A 19,342-nucleotide genomic window follows, 5' to 3' on the forward strand; every position below is an offset into this window, starting at 1 on the left:
TATTTACTAATAATTTAGGGAGGAAACTCATCGTTATAGACAGTTTCACAAAATCGGTCATTCGACAAACGATGGAGGACTTTTACATAAACCAAAAAATAATGCCCACATTACGGAAATTACTCACTGGCGTGAAACAAAAAATACATTTTCGTTGCAGAAAGATGTTTTACACAAGATATTGCGTGAAATGGGATTTACCTGGTAATGCTTTTCAGACATGTTTACGAAGACAGTGACAAAAAAAACAGTGCGAATCGAACTAATACAACACACGTAATTATAAATTTCTCGCTACTTTTTAAACACTCTTCATGTTGCAAGAATTGTTAAGTTTTAATGCAGTCCTTCAAAGAAAACTTCTACCTTTTAGTAGAAACACAAAGTAAGAACAAGCCTTAAATTCTACAGACTGATTGCACTATATCTGGTTCGTCTTACGAATAGAGGAACGTACATTCATATGAATAGGCATTCGGTTCTATGTTTGTAGTAGAATCCTGACTTCCGTTAATATTATTTACTCTATAATGCTTTGTTTCGAAGAAGCTATCGTCTTTTGTTTTCCTTATACTCTTAACGCATTTGTCTAAAAACAAACGCAGCCGGGACGTATCTGTACACGGCGTCGTCACAGATTTAAAGCGCGTCCCGCGGCAGGGTCTGTACTACGTTGTGGAACAGCCTGTAGAAGCGCCCTGTGGCGTAGCTGGGTTGGCAGAGTGGGGACTCGCGCGCTCGCTCTTCAGTTTACCGACAGACTATACGCAAAGATGTAAAAATAACTAGAATTTCCGAGTTACATGGACAAGAAAATCGATTGTGGAACTGGAAAGCGGCTTTATAAAAGCAGATTTCCAGAATCGATTTTGAAGTGTTCACCTGACCAACCAAAAGCGGAACTGGGACATCGACTTACGAAATCCGGTTTTCGAAACGCATGTAAACAGGATGAATGTATTCCCACACATTGCGCAACAGATGTCACAATAGTCCTTTTAAGGCAATTCCTTGGCCTTTTTTCTTTCGTGATGTGTTTGTATCCCGAATCATGAGTCTCCCTCTTTTCTTCACAGCTGCGTGGAATAGCCGCACAGTCTGAGGCGCCTGCCGGAGGTTGGAGCCCTCCCTCGTGTGTGTGTGTGTGTGTGTGTGTGTGTGTGTGTGTGTTGTCCTTAGCGGAAGTTAAACTTAGGTTAATAGTGTGTAAGACTAGGGACTGATGACCTCAGCAGTTAAGTTGCATAGACTTTACATACATTTGAACATTTTTCTTCGGATTTCACAGAAAACCACACACACACACACACACATGACTGTTATTAAATATGCATGCTCCTTACACAACAGTAGCCAAACAGTGGAAGTGAACAGACCACAGGCGGCAGCTTGTCAACAGTGAACAGTTTGGGCGTGACGTTGATTGCTCTTGGAGGAAGGCAACTCCAACGTGTGAAATGTCAATTACCAAGTAATTTTAATCAGGCTATAGTGTGTTGAACAAAGGGAGTAATTCCACTAGTAAGTGTCTGGATGCAGTGGGAATTCAAATTGGATCGTTAATTCCAAGTTGTTTTCATTTGTCTCTAAACAAAAGACTATTAATACATCGAGGGGGGGGGGGGGGTTACTGGGAACATGGCACTTGCATTAACAAGCTTTTAGTTCCCATGGGTTTCGCTCTGAAATTTAAAGTTACTGTGCTCTTGAGTGACTAGGGGTCCACCATGGATTTTCGACTGAAGAAGGGGTCTGCCAGCTGGAAAGGTTGGGAAGCCCTGCTCTAAAATATAAATATAAAAAAATGAAATGAAATGATAATATAGCACCGTTGGCCGGGAGGTCCCATTCGGGGGAGTTCGGCTGCCTTATTGCAAGTCCTTTTTAGTTGACGCCACTTCGGTGACTTGCGAGTCAATGATAATGAAAATGATGATGGACACACAACACCCAGTCCCCTGCTGGGAATCGAACCCGGGCCCCCTGCATGGTAGGCGGTAATGCTACCGCTACGTTACGGAGCGTAAAACATAAAGTTAGATAAACAAATAATTGTACCGAGCGAGGTGGCGCAGTGGTTAGCACATTCGAGTCCCACTCGGGAGGACGATGTTTCAAACCCACATCCGGCCATCCTGATTTAGGTTTTACATGATTTCCCTAAATCACTTCAGGTAAGTGCCAGCACGATTCCTTTGAAAAGACACGGCCGATTTCCTTCCCCATCCTTCCCTCATCCGATGAGAGTGATGACCTCGCTGTGTGGTCGCCTCCCCCAAATCAACCAACCAACGAAATCACAACAACAGTGCGGGACTGTAATCGCCGGGTGCAGTCAGTGGAGACATGTGTGGGCTGATAAACTGGTGCATGTGTAGGGGCCTTAAACATGCGTACTGTGTCAAGGGCTCCACACAATGCACATACTGCAAGCTCGACAAGCATGCACGATCAAGTATTCGGTGCAAGTATGCTTGACCACTTGTTGCGCAATTTTGCAAAGCATTAGGAAAATTCAGACTGCTTGAAGGACGATGGGTTTCCAATGACGGAAATGTGCCAGGTCACTCCTGTAGCCGTGGCTATGCCCAAAACGGTAGCTCAGCATGTTCGGTCAGAGGACTGCCTGCCTTCCGTAATAGTAACGGAAAGAAAACTGAGTGAAATTATAGTGGACTGAATTCGAAAGATGGCATTCACCATCAGCACAGAACCATTGGCGACAAATCAACGAAGAAACAGATCGAATGAAAGAGGCCGAAAAAAAGTGGTTAGCGTCTGTGCCTTCTGTGTGAAGGGACCAGCGTTCGATTCCCGGTGTCTCTTGAAATTTATTCTGAGTTTGGGAGGTCTGGGGAGGAGGGTCCACTCAGCACGGTGAGGTGGCTGAGTGCAGAAACAGCGCTATCTTCAGTCCAGGACCCAAATGCTGGCAGTGTTAGGCTGGGGTGTACTGTCGGGTTGATGTCCGCACTGTAATCACCTCTTTCTCCGGGAGACAAATATTAATTATTATCAGTAGTAGTATATTAAGCTACAAATTATCATTTTAAACCTGTGTGGTCTCCCTCGTGTGCCTAGTCGACCACAAGTCCCCGTCACACTGTTCCCTCTGACAACAGAGTACATACAGGGCTGAAGACGTGGAGAAAGAAAGGTATCGTCACAATTTGAACTTAGAGTAATATAACTTTCTTACCTTTATTGGTCGTTATTGCACGCTCGTGGTCCAGTGATGAATCTCGCCATCTGCTGTTTGTTAAATCAATTTGAGGTCCAGGGTGTGTATTCTGCTGCGTTAAGAACTGACTATTTAAACTTCCAACTTTTATTTTATAAATGCTGATCGTGACGATATTCAATATTTTTCAATGTAACAGCTTTTCCATTACATCATTTCGTTCCCTCTATCGTTGACCTTCTCAAAGCAAGCGTATTACAAGATGTCTCAACACCAACTGTCCATAGTCTCTACACCCACCAACAACCGGCTCCTGTTCACAGAGCTTACAAACTGTGCAGTACTGCTAACCTTGGTGGTATATCGATATTTTACACATCGCTCATATACATATATGAAAACATAGTATGAAAAATGAAAAGTGTTTATAATATACACTCCTGGAAATGGAAAAAAGAACACATTGACACCGGTGTGTCAGAACCACCATACTTGCTCCGGACACTGCGAGAGGGCTGTACAAGCAATGATCACACGCACGGCACAGCGGACACACCAGGAACCGCGGTGTTGGCCGTCGAATGGCGCTAGCTGCGCAGCATTTGTGCACCGCCGCCGTCAGTGTCAGCCAGTTTGCCGTGGCATACGGAGCTCCATCGCAGTCTTTAACACTGGTAGCATGCCGCGACAGCGTGGACGTGAACCGTATGTGCAGTTGACGGACTTTGAGCGAGGGCGTATAGTGGGCATGCGGGAGGCAGGGTGGACGTACCGCCGAATTGCTCAACACGTGGGGCGTGAGGTCTCCACAGTACATCGATGTTGTCGCCAGTGGTCGGCGGAAGGTGCACGTGCCCGTCGACCTGGGACCGGACCGCAGCGACGCACGGATGCACGCCAAGACTGTAGGATCCTACGCAGTGCCGTAGGGGACCGCACCGCCACTTCCCAGCAAATTAGGGACACTGTTGCTCCTGGGGTATCGGCGAGGACCATTCGCAACCGTCTCCATGAAGCTGGGCTACGGTCCCGCACACCGTTAGGCCGTCTTCCGCTCACGCCCCAACATCGTGCAGCCCGCCTCCAGTGGTGTCGCGACAGGCGTGAATGGAGGGACGAATGGAGACGTGTCGTCTTCAGCGATGAGAGTCGCTTCTGCCTTGGTGCCAATGATGGTCGTATGCGTGTTTGGCGCCGTGCAGGTGAGCGCCACAATCAGGACTGCATACGACCGAGGCACACAGGGCCAACACCCGGCATCATGGTGTGGGGAGCGATCTCCTACACTGGCCGTACACCACTGGTGATCGTCGAGGGGACACTGAATAGTGCACGGTACATCCAAACCGTCATCGAACCCATCGTTCTACCATTCCTAGACCGGCAAGGGAACTTGCTGTTCCAACAGGACAATGCACGTCCGCATGTATCCCGTGCCACCCTACGTGCTCTAGAAGGTGTAAGTCAACTACCATGGCCAGCAAGATCTCCGGATCTGTCCCCCATTGAGCATGTTTGGGACTGGATGAAGCGTCGTCTCACGCAGTCTGCACGTCCAGCACGAACGCTGGTCCAACTGAGGCGCCAGGTGGAAATGGCATGGCAAGCCGTTCCACAGGACTACATCCAGCATCTCTACGATCGTCTCCATGGGAGAATAGCAGCCTGCATTGCTGCGAAAGGTGGATATACACTGTACTAGTGCCGACATTGTGCATGCTCTGTTGCCTGTGTCTATGTGCCTGTGGTTCTGTCAGTGTGATCATGTGATGTATCGGACCCCAGGAATGTGTCAATAAAGTTTCCCCTTCCTGGGACAATGAATTCACGGTGTTCTTATTTCAATTTCCAGGAGTGTAGTTCTGTGGCAATACACCTCATGATGGTCCTCATATTAACAGTTATGTAACAGAATAATAATATGTTTATGCTTACATAGTTAAAGTTCACTTGCTCCTTCAAGTTGATTGACGGCACCGCACACCTCGCCAGCCGGTGGTATCGGTAGTTTCAGGAGTCCGTTACATTGCAACATGCCCTAAAATCATAATCGATCCTCCCACCACCCTGTAGACAGCAGTCGGCCAGTGGTAACAGGCCTGAGGCCCAATCCCCGACTGGCGTTTACGTTTACTCAAGCATTAAGCACTGGATACACAGAGGTAAACAAACTGCCATTTTGACTCCCAATCTGAGGACAGTGTTGTATACTTCGCGTGGTGCACGAAAGTGAATCAGCGAATTTCGCTTTATTTTATTGTTCCGCGACGCCAAATGGTGTTTCCTTGTGTGTATTATTCTCTTACAGTCTGGGTGATTGACGTAATGTTTATCAATTGCTCACCTATGTTCGAGAGTAACAGTTAAAAGCATTAGCCACTAGCGAGGGGTTACTTAGTTAATTGCTTTTTCAGTCAGTTTGATATTGCCTGGACTATCTGACCTAGCACCCAATACTCTCTTTAATAACTTGCTAGGCTGCTTTAGCTTTATTCCCAGATTTGCGAAACAGTTTGTCATTTGAGAGTTTTTTTTTTAAATAACCTCTGATAGATTTCTTTTAAACCTTTGAAACAGTCAGTAAAACTGCAAGTCCCACTTGTGCTGACATGCAATTTTTATGTCTGCTGTATTCCATTTTAACCTTATTCCGTAACTGCTTACGAATGCGACTCTTACTTACCGTAAACTTAAGTGGGTGCACCATACATAAACCAGAAAATACGCTACTGCTAACCCATTTTAACCGTGTTTGGTAAATATTTATAAGATCAACGTATGGCTTACATGGAATGTAACTGAATGCATCATATTATAAATGCACGTCTAATTACCTACTTTAATTTAACATTCAAGCAACAGAAATTAAAAAACAACATCACCAATTCGATTAGACAAAACAGTTAACATGCCTGCACTTCGTCTCTTCAAGTCAATCGTAAGTCAATTCATTTACTACGCTGTGATATCACCAGTGCAACGAATGTACATTTGATGGCCTTAAGAGCATATGAAAAAGTGTACGTGTTCTGTATATTTTAAATCAGGGCCTTCAATGTGGGTTTCAAAATGGCGGATTGTTCAGCTTGTATATAGTGCTCCAGTGAGCATACCAAAGTTAGGCCTACCACTTCCTTATTCCATGAAAATATGAGACATCTAAAAAGACTGTGATCAGCTGACCAATAATTCCTGAAATACAAATACTGTGGTAACAGAACTTATGATGACGTGATACTGAAATAATACACTTTGCATCCGAATAATGTTTATTAACACCTTAAGTGAAGTACAGTAACAAATCGTGCTCATTACTTGCATTTTATTTGTATATTTCACCTGAGCTTCACACAGCTGCTTGTTATGTAGTATAAGTCTACGCATGAAATAAATAGATTACACTTAAGAATCACTGCATTGGCAGTAGTACTATCCGAAACATTTGTTCGATCACATGACCAGTAATGATGTAAGACATTTAATTAATGTAGGCTAGAGGGTGTCTCTCCTATGGGTTGTCAGACACTTTTCCTTTGCTCTTTCGACAGAGGATTGCAATTTATTTTTTGCATCGTATAGCTGGAGTTTCCACAAACAAAAGACTACTCCTCAGGTCTTTCATGTGACGTCCAGTGATGACGGAAATAGTCGATTTGTTTCTCATTGTGAGGAAAATGATCTTTTAAAGCGCGATTTTATGTGACGCTTTGGACTGAGCGGTCCGGGATTAGCCCAGTGCATTTATTTTGTCGATATGTATTAACAGGGTCGTTTATTATTTATTTTATTTATTTATTTATTTCATTAACAGTACAGAGTAACCAACCACCTTGGAATGTAAGCTGAGCCGGATGCTTCTGAATCTAATAGCAAAGACTTCTCATTGTTACATCTTATTGGTATACAGTTGTTAATGCTGTTTTTAATAATATAAAGAACTTAATACACACTACTGGCCTTTAAAATTGCTACACCAAAAAGAAGTGCAGATGATAAATTGGTATTCATTGGACAAATATATTATACTATAACTGACATGTGATTACATCTGCACGCAATTTGGGTGCATAGATCCTGAGAAATCAGTACTCAGAACAACCACTTCTGGACATAATAACGGCCTAGATACGCCTGGGCATTGAGTCAAACAGAGCTTGGATGGCGTGTACAGGTACAGCTGCCCATGCAGCTTCAGCACGATACCACAGCGCATCAAGAGTAGTGACTGGCGTATTGTGACGAGCCAGTTGCTCGGCCACTGTTGACCAGACGTTTTCAATTGATGGGAGATCTGAAGAATGAGCTGGAAAGGGCAGAAGTCGTTTTCTGTATCCAGAAAGGCCTGTACAGGACTTGCAACATGCGGTCGTGCATTATCCTGCTGAAATGTAGGGTTTCACAAGGATTGAATGAATAGTAGACCCACGGGTCGTAACGCATCTGAAATGTAACGTCCATTGTTCAAAGTGCCGTCAATGCGAACAAGAGGTGACCGAGACGTGTAACCAACCAATGGTACACCATACCATCACGCCGGGTGATACGCCAGTATGGCGATGACGAATACACGCTTCCAATGTGCGTTCACTGTGATGTCGCCAAACATGGATGCGACCATTGTGATGCTGTAAATAGAACCTGGATTCATCCGAAAAAATTGACGTTTTGCTATTTGTGCACCCAGGTTTGTCGTCGAGTACACCATCGCAGGCACTCCTGTCTGTGATGCAGCGTCAAGGGTAACCGCAGCCATGGTCTCCCAGCTGATAGTCCATGCTGCTGCAAACATCATCGAACTGTTCGTGCAGATGGTTGTTGTCTTGCAAACGTCCTCATCTGTTGACTCAGGGATCGAGACGTGGCTTCACGATTCGTTACAACCGTGCGGATAAGATGCCTGTCATGTCGACTGCTAGTGATACGAGGCCGCTGGGATCCAGCACGGTGTCCCGTATTACCCTCCTGAACCCACCGATTCCATATTCTGCTAACAGTCGTTGGAATGCTCTGAAAAGGTAATCATTTCCATATCACAGCATCTTCTTCCTGTCGGTTAAATTTGGTGTCTGTAGCACGTCATCTTGGTTGTGAAGCAATTTTAATGGCCAGTAGTATGTAACGGTTTCTCTGAGGTTACAGCAAATTAAATGCTTAACAATTGTTAAAATGATTCCATATAATTTGTTACTATCTAGTTGATGAGAATATAATTTGTATAATGCAAATGTCAAAGAAAAAAAAAAAAAGGAAATGTAACACAAGGCGCGTGGAAAATAATTTGTAGCATGTAGAGAGAGGTGATATGCTATATTTGGATGTGTAATACTGTCTAAATAGCATCTTGGTTAATAATGGCCTATTTCTACCTATTTCAGATGAGAAGGCCTCAGTACAACCTCGAGGTATTCTCATCTGAAATGGTCTGTGCTCCCCTCACCTTAACAGGGACAGTGAACCACGAACAAAAAGTCCTACTCCAGCGGTGACTGAGTTGCACTGCATGTTTGGCAGTACAGTGCACGCAAAACGTCATGGCCACTAGATGCGCTAGGGAAGTGAGGGGAGAGTGGCAGTGGTGGGGGGATCGCTCAGAGCGCTGTAGGGGAAATGCCGAGCTCTGAAGAGGAAAGTGCCGTTCTAGGTTGAAGCGTATGGTCAAATTTTTGTAAATATTAAGTGTGTGCCTCCACGCCCACACTTGCATGGTAACCATTCAAAAAGATCTGTCACCTGTACTTTTGTTAGAATCTACAATGAATTACGCCGAAAATGCAGCGATTTATTTCCGCCTGGCTTCTTAATCATTTGTAACTTTCAGAGATGCCTCATGAGTGATGAATTTTGAGTAAAACCAACACATTTCTCTGGCTGCCACCTCAAAATTTGTTTATTTTGCCAAAACACAGTGGACTTTACGCAGTCTCACCTCACTAATGTGTTTTGCAGGCACAACTGTGAGAGAACTCTGAAACAGTGGTATATTAAGTTTATTACATGGGGAACTGAGAGAACGTAAAGTCAGTAGCTTATGAAAAAGCACATTATCGGTGGAAAAAAAACATGTTATTTCTTCATGTATGTTGTTCCAAAACACATCGCATTCCTCTTACCAGCTATCGATGGCCTTCAAAAATTTCATTGAAAAAGTCTATGGTTAGTGGAATAACATGGTAGATAACAACGTCTTGTGTAGTACCTATATGGTGAACAAAATATTCTTTCTGTGCTATCATTTGCCAAAATCTCATTTCGACATCTCAAACTGTTTGTGAAATACGAGGAATGTTGTAGGTGTAGAGCCTTGTACCAAGGAAATGAGGGAGAGGATGTTATGGGTGGCCAGCATCCTCTTTCTACAACACAAATGCTCACGTAGATTAATGCGTTCTTTATTTACATGAATTATAAGCTTTTATTTAACCGGAATAGAGACCACACATTGTGGTACAAGCACTTCAGTCACTGTCCTCTGTTCTGGGGACGCAGTGCAGACCGCCGGTTCTGGCTTTAGCGTATCGTTCCATCGTTGCATTTGGTTTATCGGACGTCAGGTACCTTCAACAAGATTATCATCAGTCACCAGTTGGACTGCCACTACTCTAAGTTACCATCTTGTGAAGTGAATGCAACTCTTGGCTGCCTATCTCTTCGCTCGCGAAAAGTGTTTGTTGCCAGACCTTCTCAGAGGTCGATTCCTGAAGCACCGTCTGTGGCTCCTTGGTTCTTGTAAGATATGTGTGTTCTAAAAGGAGGTCTAATGGCCAGTAGTTCAGTGTAACGCTCCTTCAGCCCATGCCTTCTGTGGGGATAATCTGCCTCAGTACCCTTGTGTTTTATTATTGTATTATTTATTAGAATACCTTGTAATGCCTACATTAATGGTTAATAGTTTTGGTCGCCTTTTGGAATAAATCTAGCAGTGTAGTTTTCAGTAGATGTTAAGAGTTGTGTTACAAAGTTTGCCATCATCTTATTTCACCCGTCTGGTGATCAGTTGCTTGTTATTAATTGACTTTTGCTATTGTATTTGCTGTTTTACGGGAGGTTTCTAAATTTTTGAATTTATTACCATTCTTGGCGTGTAAGGCCTTCAGCCGTGATTGTCGTCATTTGCATTAAAATTCTAATTTGGTATTTGTATTTGCACAGTAAGCCTGTAAAACCTTATTTACTGCCATTCCTGGCGTCTGATGCCTTCTGCTGTGTTTGTGGCGACTTGCCTTTAATATTTCAGTACCTGTAATTTGTAAGTCGAAGCGAGTTTTCAACAATTCTGTATTTATTTCCATTCCTGGCGAGTAAGGCCTTCTGCCCAGAACACAGTGGCTTGCTTTTAAAACATTATCTGCTGTCTCTGTATTTAATGGTGATTTGCTAAATTGTAACTCACTGAAAACAACTATTATTTACACAGTTGTTTATTCCTTCATTAATCATGTGTGCTATTTTTATGTATTGTTGAGTCTGGAATTACTGCTTTAAAATAAATTGTGTGTAACTGTAAAAGGCCCCATCCACAATGGTAACCGAATCTTGCCTTCCCTTGACCACCAGGTTTCACTTAAATTTACTCAGTTACGACATGAGTAACATTAAAACAACAAGTACATCAGTTGTTGAAATCAGTACTTGATTCCAGCTGTAGATATTGTTGAAACAAATCACAGACGCTGTAGAAATATTTCGTCACTACTCACTATGATGAGGACAATGTGAGCATCGAAGTTAAATTCTCAATACTTTGGCAATTGACTAATTAATACCGAGTCTGTAGGGTCACGTAGGGTGCTCTATAATAGCGTGACACACACTTTTGTCACTAGATTTATTTATTTAATACCTTACTGGAGGGCTTTTTATAAAAAAATGTTCAAATGTGTGTGAAATCTTACGGGACTTAATCGCTAAGGTCATCAGTCCCTAAGCTTACACACTACTTAACCTAAATTACCCTAAGGATAAACACACACACCCATGCCCGAGCGAGGACTCGAACCTCCGCCGGAACCAGCCGCACAGTCCACGACTGCAGCGTCTCAGGCCGCTCGCCTAATCCCGCGCGGCGGCTTTTTGTAATCAAGAAATATATTTTACATCTTATTTCGTAGCGCCTTGGTCATACGAATCTCATTTCCTTTTGCGTACCTATAGTCTACCGCCGCATTATGCCATTTTTAGCACATCAAGCTGTCACTTCACGTCCGCCAAATATAATGGATGCTTCATGGCAAACCTTCCTCAACTACCATTGCTTACGTTATCGCTTTTCTGTTTACGTGCGCTACACATTTATCACCGAATATAACTCGCAGTAGGGTCGTCCGCTTGTGTTCCGCCACGTCACTGGAACGCCAGCACGTGACACAGAAAGTCACCAAACCAGCATCAGATGCGCATAATGACACTGCACTCATATTGAACACACTAAATCACAAATGCAGATCCCTGAAGTGCAAAGTCGAATTTATATCTCCATCAATTCTCCGTTTCCTCCAGTCGACAGAGCTTTGTCACTGCCTTACCGACTGATTGCCACCATTAAGATTTCATGAACGACTTCGCTGTCACGACAACTCTATGTTGACAGACATATATAGCTAAGTCTGTCTGTTTTGTGCTTGTTCATCGGTGTTGCCGCATTCATTCATAATATGCAGTACGTAATTCGATTCGTCCTTTTACTATATATTCAATTTATGAGTTTACATACGAATTACATGCCGGGGTAATTACAAAATAATTTCTGTGTCGCAACAGGTAACGCTCTGACTGGAGGAATTGTTTCCTGTATGATTGCATGCAAAACGCAAGACTGCTGTGTAGTGTGAGCTTTTTGCTCTTTCTTTACCTAAGAAAAACGCGAGAGTAGTAACAGTAAGTCAACTTAGTCATGAATTAGAGCCATAGTTCATAAGAAACACACTACTGGTCATTAAAATTGCTACACCATGAAGATGACGTGCTACAGACATGAAATTTAACCGATAGAAAGAAGATGCTGTGATATGCAGATGATTAGCTTTTCAGAGCATTCACAAGGTTGGCGCCGGTGGCGACACCTACAATGTGCTGACATGAGGAAAGTTTCCAACCGATTTCTCATACACAAACAGCAGCTGACCGGCGTTGCCTGGTGAAACGTTGTTTTGATGCCTCGTGTAAGGAGGAGGAATGCGTACCATCACGTTTCCGACTTTGATAAACGTCGGATTGTAGCCTATCGCGATTGCGGTTTATCGTATCGCGAATTGCTGCTCGCGTCGGTCGAGATCCAATGACTGTTAGCAGAATATGTAATCGGTGTGTTCAGGAGGGTAATACGGAACGCCGTGCTGGGTCCCAACGGCCTCGTATCAGTAGCAGTCGAGATGACAGGCATCTTATCCGCACGGCTGTAACGGATCGTGCAGCCACGTCGCGACCCCTGAGTCAACAGATGGGGACGTTTGCAAGTCAACAACCATCTGCACGAATAGTTCGATGACGTTTGCAGCAGCTTGGGCTATCAGCTCGGAAAACATGGCTGCGGTTACCCTTGACGATGCATCACAGACAGGAGCGCCTGTGATGGTGTACTCGGCGACGAACCTGGGTGCACGAATGGCAAAACGTCATTTTTTCGGATGAATCCAGGTTCCGTTTACAGCATCATGATGGTCGCATCTGTGTTTGCCGATATCGCGGTGAACGTACATTGGAAACGTGTATTTGTCTTCCCCTTAGTGGCGTATCACCTGGAGTGATGGTATGGGGTGCCATTGGTTACACGTCTTGGTCACCTTTTGTTCGCATTGACAGCATTTTGAACAGTGGACGTTACATTTCAGATGCTTTACGACCCGTGGCTGTACCCTTCATTCGATTCCTACGAAACCCTTCATTTCAGCAGGACAATGCACGACCGCATGTTGCAGGTCCTGTATGGGCCTTTCTGCATACAGAAAATGTTCTTCTACTGCCCTGGCCAGCACATTCTCCAGATCTATCACCAATTGAAAACGTCTGGTCAATGGTAGCCGAGCAACTAGCTTGTCACAATACGCCAGTCATTACTCTTGATGAACTCTGGTATCGTGCTGAAGCTGCATGGGCAGCCGTACCTGTACACGAAGCGCTGTTTGACTCAATGCCCACTCGTATCAAGGCCGTTATTACGGCCGGAGGTGGTTGTTGTGGCTACTGATTTCTCAGGACCTATGCACCCAAATTGCGTGCAAATGCAATCACATGTGAGTTCTAATATAATATATTTGTCCAATGAATACCCGTTTATCATCGGCATTTCTTCTTGGTGTAGCAATTTTAATGACCAGTAGTGTAGTTGAAGACATTTGTGTGTAAAATGAAATTAGACGAGGACAATAACGTTAGTGAGCTGGTCTGTTGGGGGTATAACTTCAAACCTGAGCCGGTGTGATAGCTGTTAACTCAGTCCTACTACGTTATTTAGCTTTTAAAATTGTCATCGCATGAAACCACCATAAACGTGCAATTTGACTGCTAGTTGCCGCGTTCGTTACTTCTTTCTGTTTTTATTCATTTAATAGAGTTCCAATCAATCCGGAGAAAGCATGAATTTAACTGCCATCATTCCGTGGCTCCAACAGCAACAATCAACCGCTGATGTAGCGACAGATCTCTGTGGTCTGCAGTACACAGAGAATTAACGGAAAGATAAACTCAGCTTCTACATCACTACGTTCTGCATCTGCAATTATTGTCTGAATGTGCTCACCATCAGTACAATGACACTATGCAAATGCGATGCTGGTTTCGCGTGCTGGCTCTCCAGTGACGTGGCGGAACATAGGCGGGCGACCGGGCTGGGAGTCATTCGGTGAGGTATGTGTAGGGTACGTAAAGAGTGAGTAATTTGAACAGGGTTGGCTGAGCGAGGTTTGCCATCCAGCACCGTTATACAGGGCGCAGAAAAACATTTTTAACAAAAGTGCAGGGGGAAAAGACAGCACGAAACACAGGAATTTGTTTATGCCAACTAAGGGTTCTAGCTGCAGATTTTCAGCGCTGCAGAAAAGGAACTGAAATCTGACATACAGATGTCTTTATTCAAAATGGTGGGTAATTTGCAGAAAAAGTATTCGTAAACAGAATGTTTGGATTAAGCAATCGTCACTTTGAGAACAACATAAATTTAAAGTATCATTTACATGGGTATCGGACTTAGTTGACGTTTCAGAAATGAAAACGATAACATCTCCATGTTCCATTTTTCGATATATCTTAAAAGGGCCAAAATGGAAGAAAAATGAGCCACACCTTAATCAACATAATTATGTGTAGCAAATATTCAAACTCGCCACCGTTTCCGCGCTGCTGTAGCGCCTTAAATAATCAAATGCGACCTTTAGTTTCGTATTCAAATTCTTTCATTCGATGCTGTCTTTGTGCCCTACACTTTTGCTCAAATTTTGTTTACGTATCCTGTATATGCCAGACGAGGCGTGACAGAATGTTGGACGAATTCTTAAGAGTCCAGTACACTTAGTTTTTCGCAGAATGTGCTGAAAACGGAAAATGACGGAATGCGTTGGTAGCGATTTGTAACTTTAATATTAAGTAGACAATAACTAAATAAAGGGAAATGTGATAGTATAACAAAGGCGCTAAGAAAATAGACATAAAATACCTTTATTGATTACAAAAAGTGCTCTAGTAAAGTAATAAACATATAAAACGCCTTGACAAGAGCGACAGTCACGCTATTATTGAGCAACATATGAGACCCACAGAATCGGTGTTAATGAGAGCGAAGGCTATCCACTGTTGGTCAATTGCCAGAAAATTGAAACCGAAACAAAATTTGTAACTACGTTAGTCACATTGTTCCCATCATCGTGAGTAATGACGAAGTACTTTGATATCATCTGTGATTTGAGAGTGATGACTCAGAGCCTGTTAAAAACGGTGATATTAACTCAACTTTGTTTCTCAGTATGTAGATACAACCAGTGGCGGGTACTGAAAAACCTCAAGGAGGGGGCGCTAAAGATATCTTGAGCTACCTTTACTTTTACAGTAATAAAAGATAATCAAGTCACAGGCAAAGTTTAAGAAAGTTTTATTTAAGCTGATTATACACATATACAATACAATGCCATCTTATGATATAAATAATTTACAATTGTGGTTCTCTACCTTAAATGATTAATTCTATGCTCCTATTCTTCCTGGCAAATTGGTCAATTACATCGTCAATAGGACAGTCAATGTCAGGGTGAGTGTTCCACAGAGCTAAGCCATTAAATCGATCCTCCTCCATTGTCTCTGTACAGGAAAACAGTAGAATATTCGCGACTTTTCTCGAACAAATGCCACACAGAATAACGTATCGAGCATCACTAGAATGGTCGCGACTTTTCTCGTAGGTATGTGTTAGCTACCTACGTGCCAGACAGAAACGTATAAAATATGATGACGCAGGCGCGCGTGCTACATAGGAAAGCACGACTACTCGATAACTCGATTCAGTCGAGTCGAGTGACAAAAGAGACGAACGAATAGGGTGCGGGCTGACTGGTGAGGGCGGCGTGGGTGGTAATGCGTGCGGCCCCGCAAGAAGGAGGGCGCCCCCCCCCCCCCCCCCGCCCCGCGCCCTTTATGTATTCACCACTGGCTACAACATACGGACAATGATCTATGGAACCATGTAGCTGCCGTTTTTCTCCCGCCAAGAGGCAAACACTATTCTCTTTAATCAAAATATCCACGGGTGTACTGCCTGTCCACAGTGTCCAACGGGCACAATATTTCGGCGATTATACATGTCGCCATCTTTAGGTGAACCGAGGGACTGAGATCCTGTGAATGTGCCGGCACGGAGATCCATACGCTATTTTTTTTCACTTTTCATTCCCTTCTCAGATGGAGAAGGGCGGGCTGTTATAGAGCGTGCGTTGGGCTCTTTTCAACCATGGGGTTAAAGTTGTTCTGTTTTGGCACTGTTTATTATTTTTTGCTGGGGTGCAAGGAAGGCGGGGGGGGGGGGGGGCGATTTCTTCCAATTGGGAATTTATTTGCAGGAGTTTGTAGGGGACAGTTCCGGTATTTAGCGGCCAAGGAAAACCTGCAAAGCCCGGCCAGAACTGCTTGTTATGCTCTCCTTCTCTTTATTTACCGAGTTGCCAGCGTCGTTGGCGCTGGCGTTCACGGTTGGCAAGGGCGGCTTCGCGTTGTCTTTCGCGTTCCGCCTCTCGCTCTCTTCTGTATTTTTCTTCTCGCACATAGCTTCTTATGAGCTCCTTGCTTACCAAGTAGCTCGTTTGATGTTCACTGCGGTCGTCAATGTCCGGGTTGGTGACGTCCAGGATCTCTCTATCCACAAGATAGTGGCTGTGATTCACAAACTCCTTGGTTTGGACACATGAGTCCTGACGTGCTCCCTTGCCTTCTAATGTGGCGTGTGTGGCCCGACTTATCGTCATCTCCTTCGGCCAGGCCGTTTGTGTGGCCTGGTCGTCTTTATGCAGCTCATCCGTCTGCAGCGCCTGCGTCTCCTTGGTGGCGTCGCGGCGGAGGGATTCACGGAGGGTGAGGCAGGCGGCCTCCATCTCTGCATGGAGAACCATGCGGAATCGTGTTTCCGCCTCTCGGAGGGCCGACTCGATGTCGGGACCAGCTGTCGCCGCCGTCTTCCCACTCGCTGCGTCGTGCCGCCGCCCCCCTCCTCCGCCCTTGCCACAGGCGGCGGGGGAAGGCGGCCGCACGTGAGCGGTGGCCGTCGTCGAATCTCCTCCGGGTGCCGCCGTTGTTCCCGCGGCGTTGCCTCCTCCTCTCGCTGTTTCCTCCGTCCCTCTGTTGTTCGCCGTGGCTGCGGAACGTTGTCGCCTCCTTCTCCTGCGGCGTCGCCTCTTTGCCTGGGGCGCCGTCTCCTTTGCAGTGGCGGGATTTCGGCCGTTGAAGGCCTGACATCCGCGCCAGTTGGCGACGTGCTCACCGCCGCAGCGGGCGCACGTCGGTTTGACGTCTTTGGTGCGGGTGTCATGGTGACGTCCGCACTTGACGCACCTGGCGGCGTTGCGGCAGTGCTTTGCCACATGCCCTTCCTCCTGGCACTTGAAGCACTGTGGCTTCGTGTCCAGGTGGGGGGGGGAGGGGGGGGAGAGTCTCCGGCTGCACGTGAAAGCCCAAGAGCTTCCGGATGTCAAGAATGCCCCCGCCGTTGTCGGCCGCAGGTGTGGCGACAATAAACAGAGGCGGTTTCTTTCTATTGGTTTTGTTGTGCAACCTGACGGTTGCGTCAACAAAACCTTGGCGGTGCAGTCCTTCTTTCACCGCTCGCTCCGTGAGGATCCAAGGCAGCCCCCTCAGGAGCGCCTTGGTGACTTCTTTGCGACGAGTCTTTTGACCCATCGCACCTCTTTCCGGGGCGTCCACCGTGTGGGCGGCCACAAGGGCCTTTAGGGCCCTGTAGTCGTTCCAGTCAGCGGCCTGGAGCTTGATGGTGGCGTCGGAGTCAACGGACTCAACGACGACCTCCTTGTCGCAGCACTGCCCCATCTCATCATAGAGTTCCACCCACTCGACCTCCCTGCACTTGATGTACAGGGCGGGAGGGGGGGGAAACTGCTTCTTCTGTCGCCGAATTGCCGCCTCTCGCGACATCACGTCCCACGCTGCTCATCTTAACCATACTGCGCGCTGGGGTTTGACAATTTGCTTTTTTGCCGTTAAAACAGCAACACGACAATTTGGCACTCGCGCGCAGTACGATCTCCTCGCTGACTCTCCCGCAGTAGCAGAGCGCCGCGTGCTACAGTGACCTGCGCGCTACGGCTGCCACAACTCGACCGGGTCGGCCGCGGCCGCGGCAGATTTAAATACCCTCCGCCCGCGGCGCGCTCCCTCCGCCGTCCGCGCCCCGCGCCACGGTCGCGCGGTGGAACAGATTGCGACGGCGTCTGAGATGACGTCGGTGTGATGGCTCTGTCCGCCGTGGTCGTCACAACTATACGTTTGCTCGATTTACTCTCGATTAACCCAATCGCTGGTTCCCACGCCTTGCTAAGATTATAGCCACCGTCACGGTTTATGAGGTCGTCATTGGTGCGAATTTCGATGGCCTCTCTAACAACGCTGTCCCAGTATCTCGACGTCTGTACCAGAATCCTCGTGCGTTCATATACCATGGCGTGATTTTCCGACAAACAATGTTCAGCGACCGCCGACTTGCTCGGATACATCAGTCGAGTGTGCCTCTGGTGTTCAAGGCATCGATCCTCGACGGTACGCATCGTCTGACCGATATACGACTTGCCACATTGACACGGAATCTGGTACACGCCGGCCTTCCTCAAACCGAGGTCATCTTTGGCGCTCCTCCCCAGTGCACGAGTTTTATTCGGAGGACAAAACACAGTTCCGACCCGGTGTTTCTTCAAAATGCGGGCGATTTTCCCCGAGAGTGAGCCCGTGTATGGAATAAACGCAGTGCCTCCCTCCTCCCTCGTAATTTCATCCATCTCCACAGGTTGTGCTGCAGTGGTTGGGCGGAGAGCACGTTGAATCTGCCGCTCTGAGTACCTATTTTTTCGAAATACAGTTCTCAGGTGTTCCAATTCCTGGGGTAGACTGTCTGCGTCAGAGATAGTGCGCGCCCTATGTACTAGAGTTTTAAGTACCCCATTCCTCTGCGAAGGGTGGTGGCAGCTGTCTGCATGCAAATACAGATCAGTGTGCGTTGTCCTCCGATACACCCCATGACCTAGGGTGCCGTGAGCCCTTCTCTTGACCAAGACGTCAAGGAAAGGTAATTTACCCTCCGTTTCAGTCTCCACAGTGAATTTGATGTTGAGGTGTATGGAGTTTAAATGTATAAGGGAGTCAAGGAGTTTATCCATACCATGTGGCTCGATGACGAACGTGTCGTCCACGTAACGGAAAAAGCAAGTAGGTTTCCATTCGGATGACGACAGGGCTTCCTTTTCGAAGTTCTCCATGTACAAATTCGCTACCACCGCTGAGGGTGGGCTACCCATGGCGACTCCCTCCGTTTGTTCGTAGTATTCTCCAATCTGTTCCACCGCGCGACCGCGGCGCGGACGGCGGAGTGAGCGCGCCGCGGGCGGAGGGTATTTAAATCGGCCGCCGCCGCAACCGAACCCAGTTCCCTCTGAGCAGCCATAGCGTACGGATCTCCATACC

The 19,342-nt window shown here is 46.0% G+C and overlaps 1 protein-coding gene across 1 annotated transcript in view; it reads right to left on the reverse strand.

The window, feature by feature from the left end:
• LOC124553250 (ankyrin repeat domain-containing protein 65-like) overlaps window positions 1–16,749 on the reverse strand; it is a 76,810-nt gene extending 60,061 nt beyond the window's left edge. Inside the window, exon 1 of the mRNA XM_047127137.1 lies at window positions 16,450–16,749. Within this exon, the coding sequence (XP_046983093.1) occupies window positions 16,450–16,749 (300 nt within the window). The remainder of the gene's footprint in view (window positions 1–16,449) is intronic.
• Between the last annotated feature and the right edge of the window lie 2,593 nt (window positions 16,750–19,342).

This window comes from Schistocerca americana, chromosome 11, assembly GCF_021461395.2.
Source record: "Schistocerca americana isolate TAMUIC-IGC-003095 chromosome 11, iqSchAmer2.1, whole genome shotgun sequence".
Taxonomy (NCBI): Eukaryota; Metazoa; Arthropoda; class Insecta; order Orthoptera; family Acrididae; genus Schistocerca; species Schistocerca americana.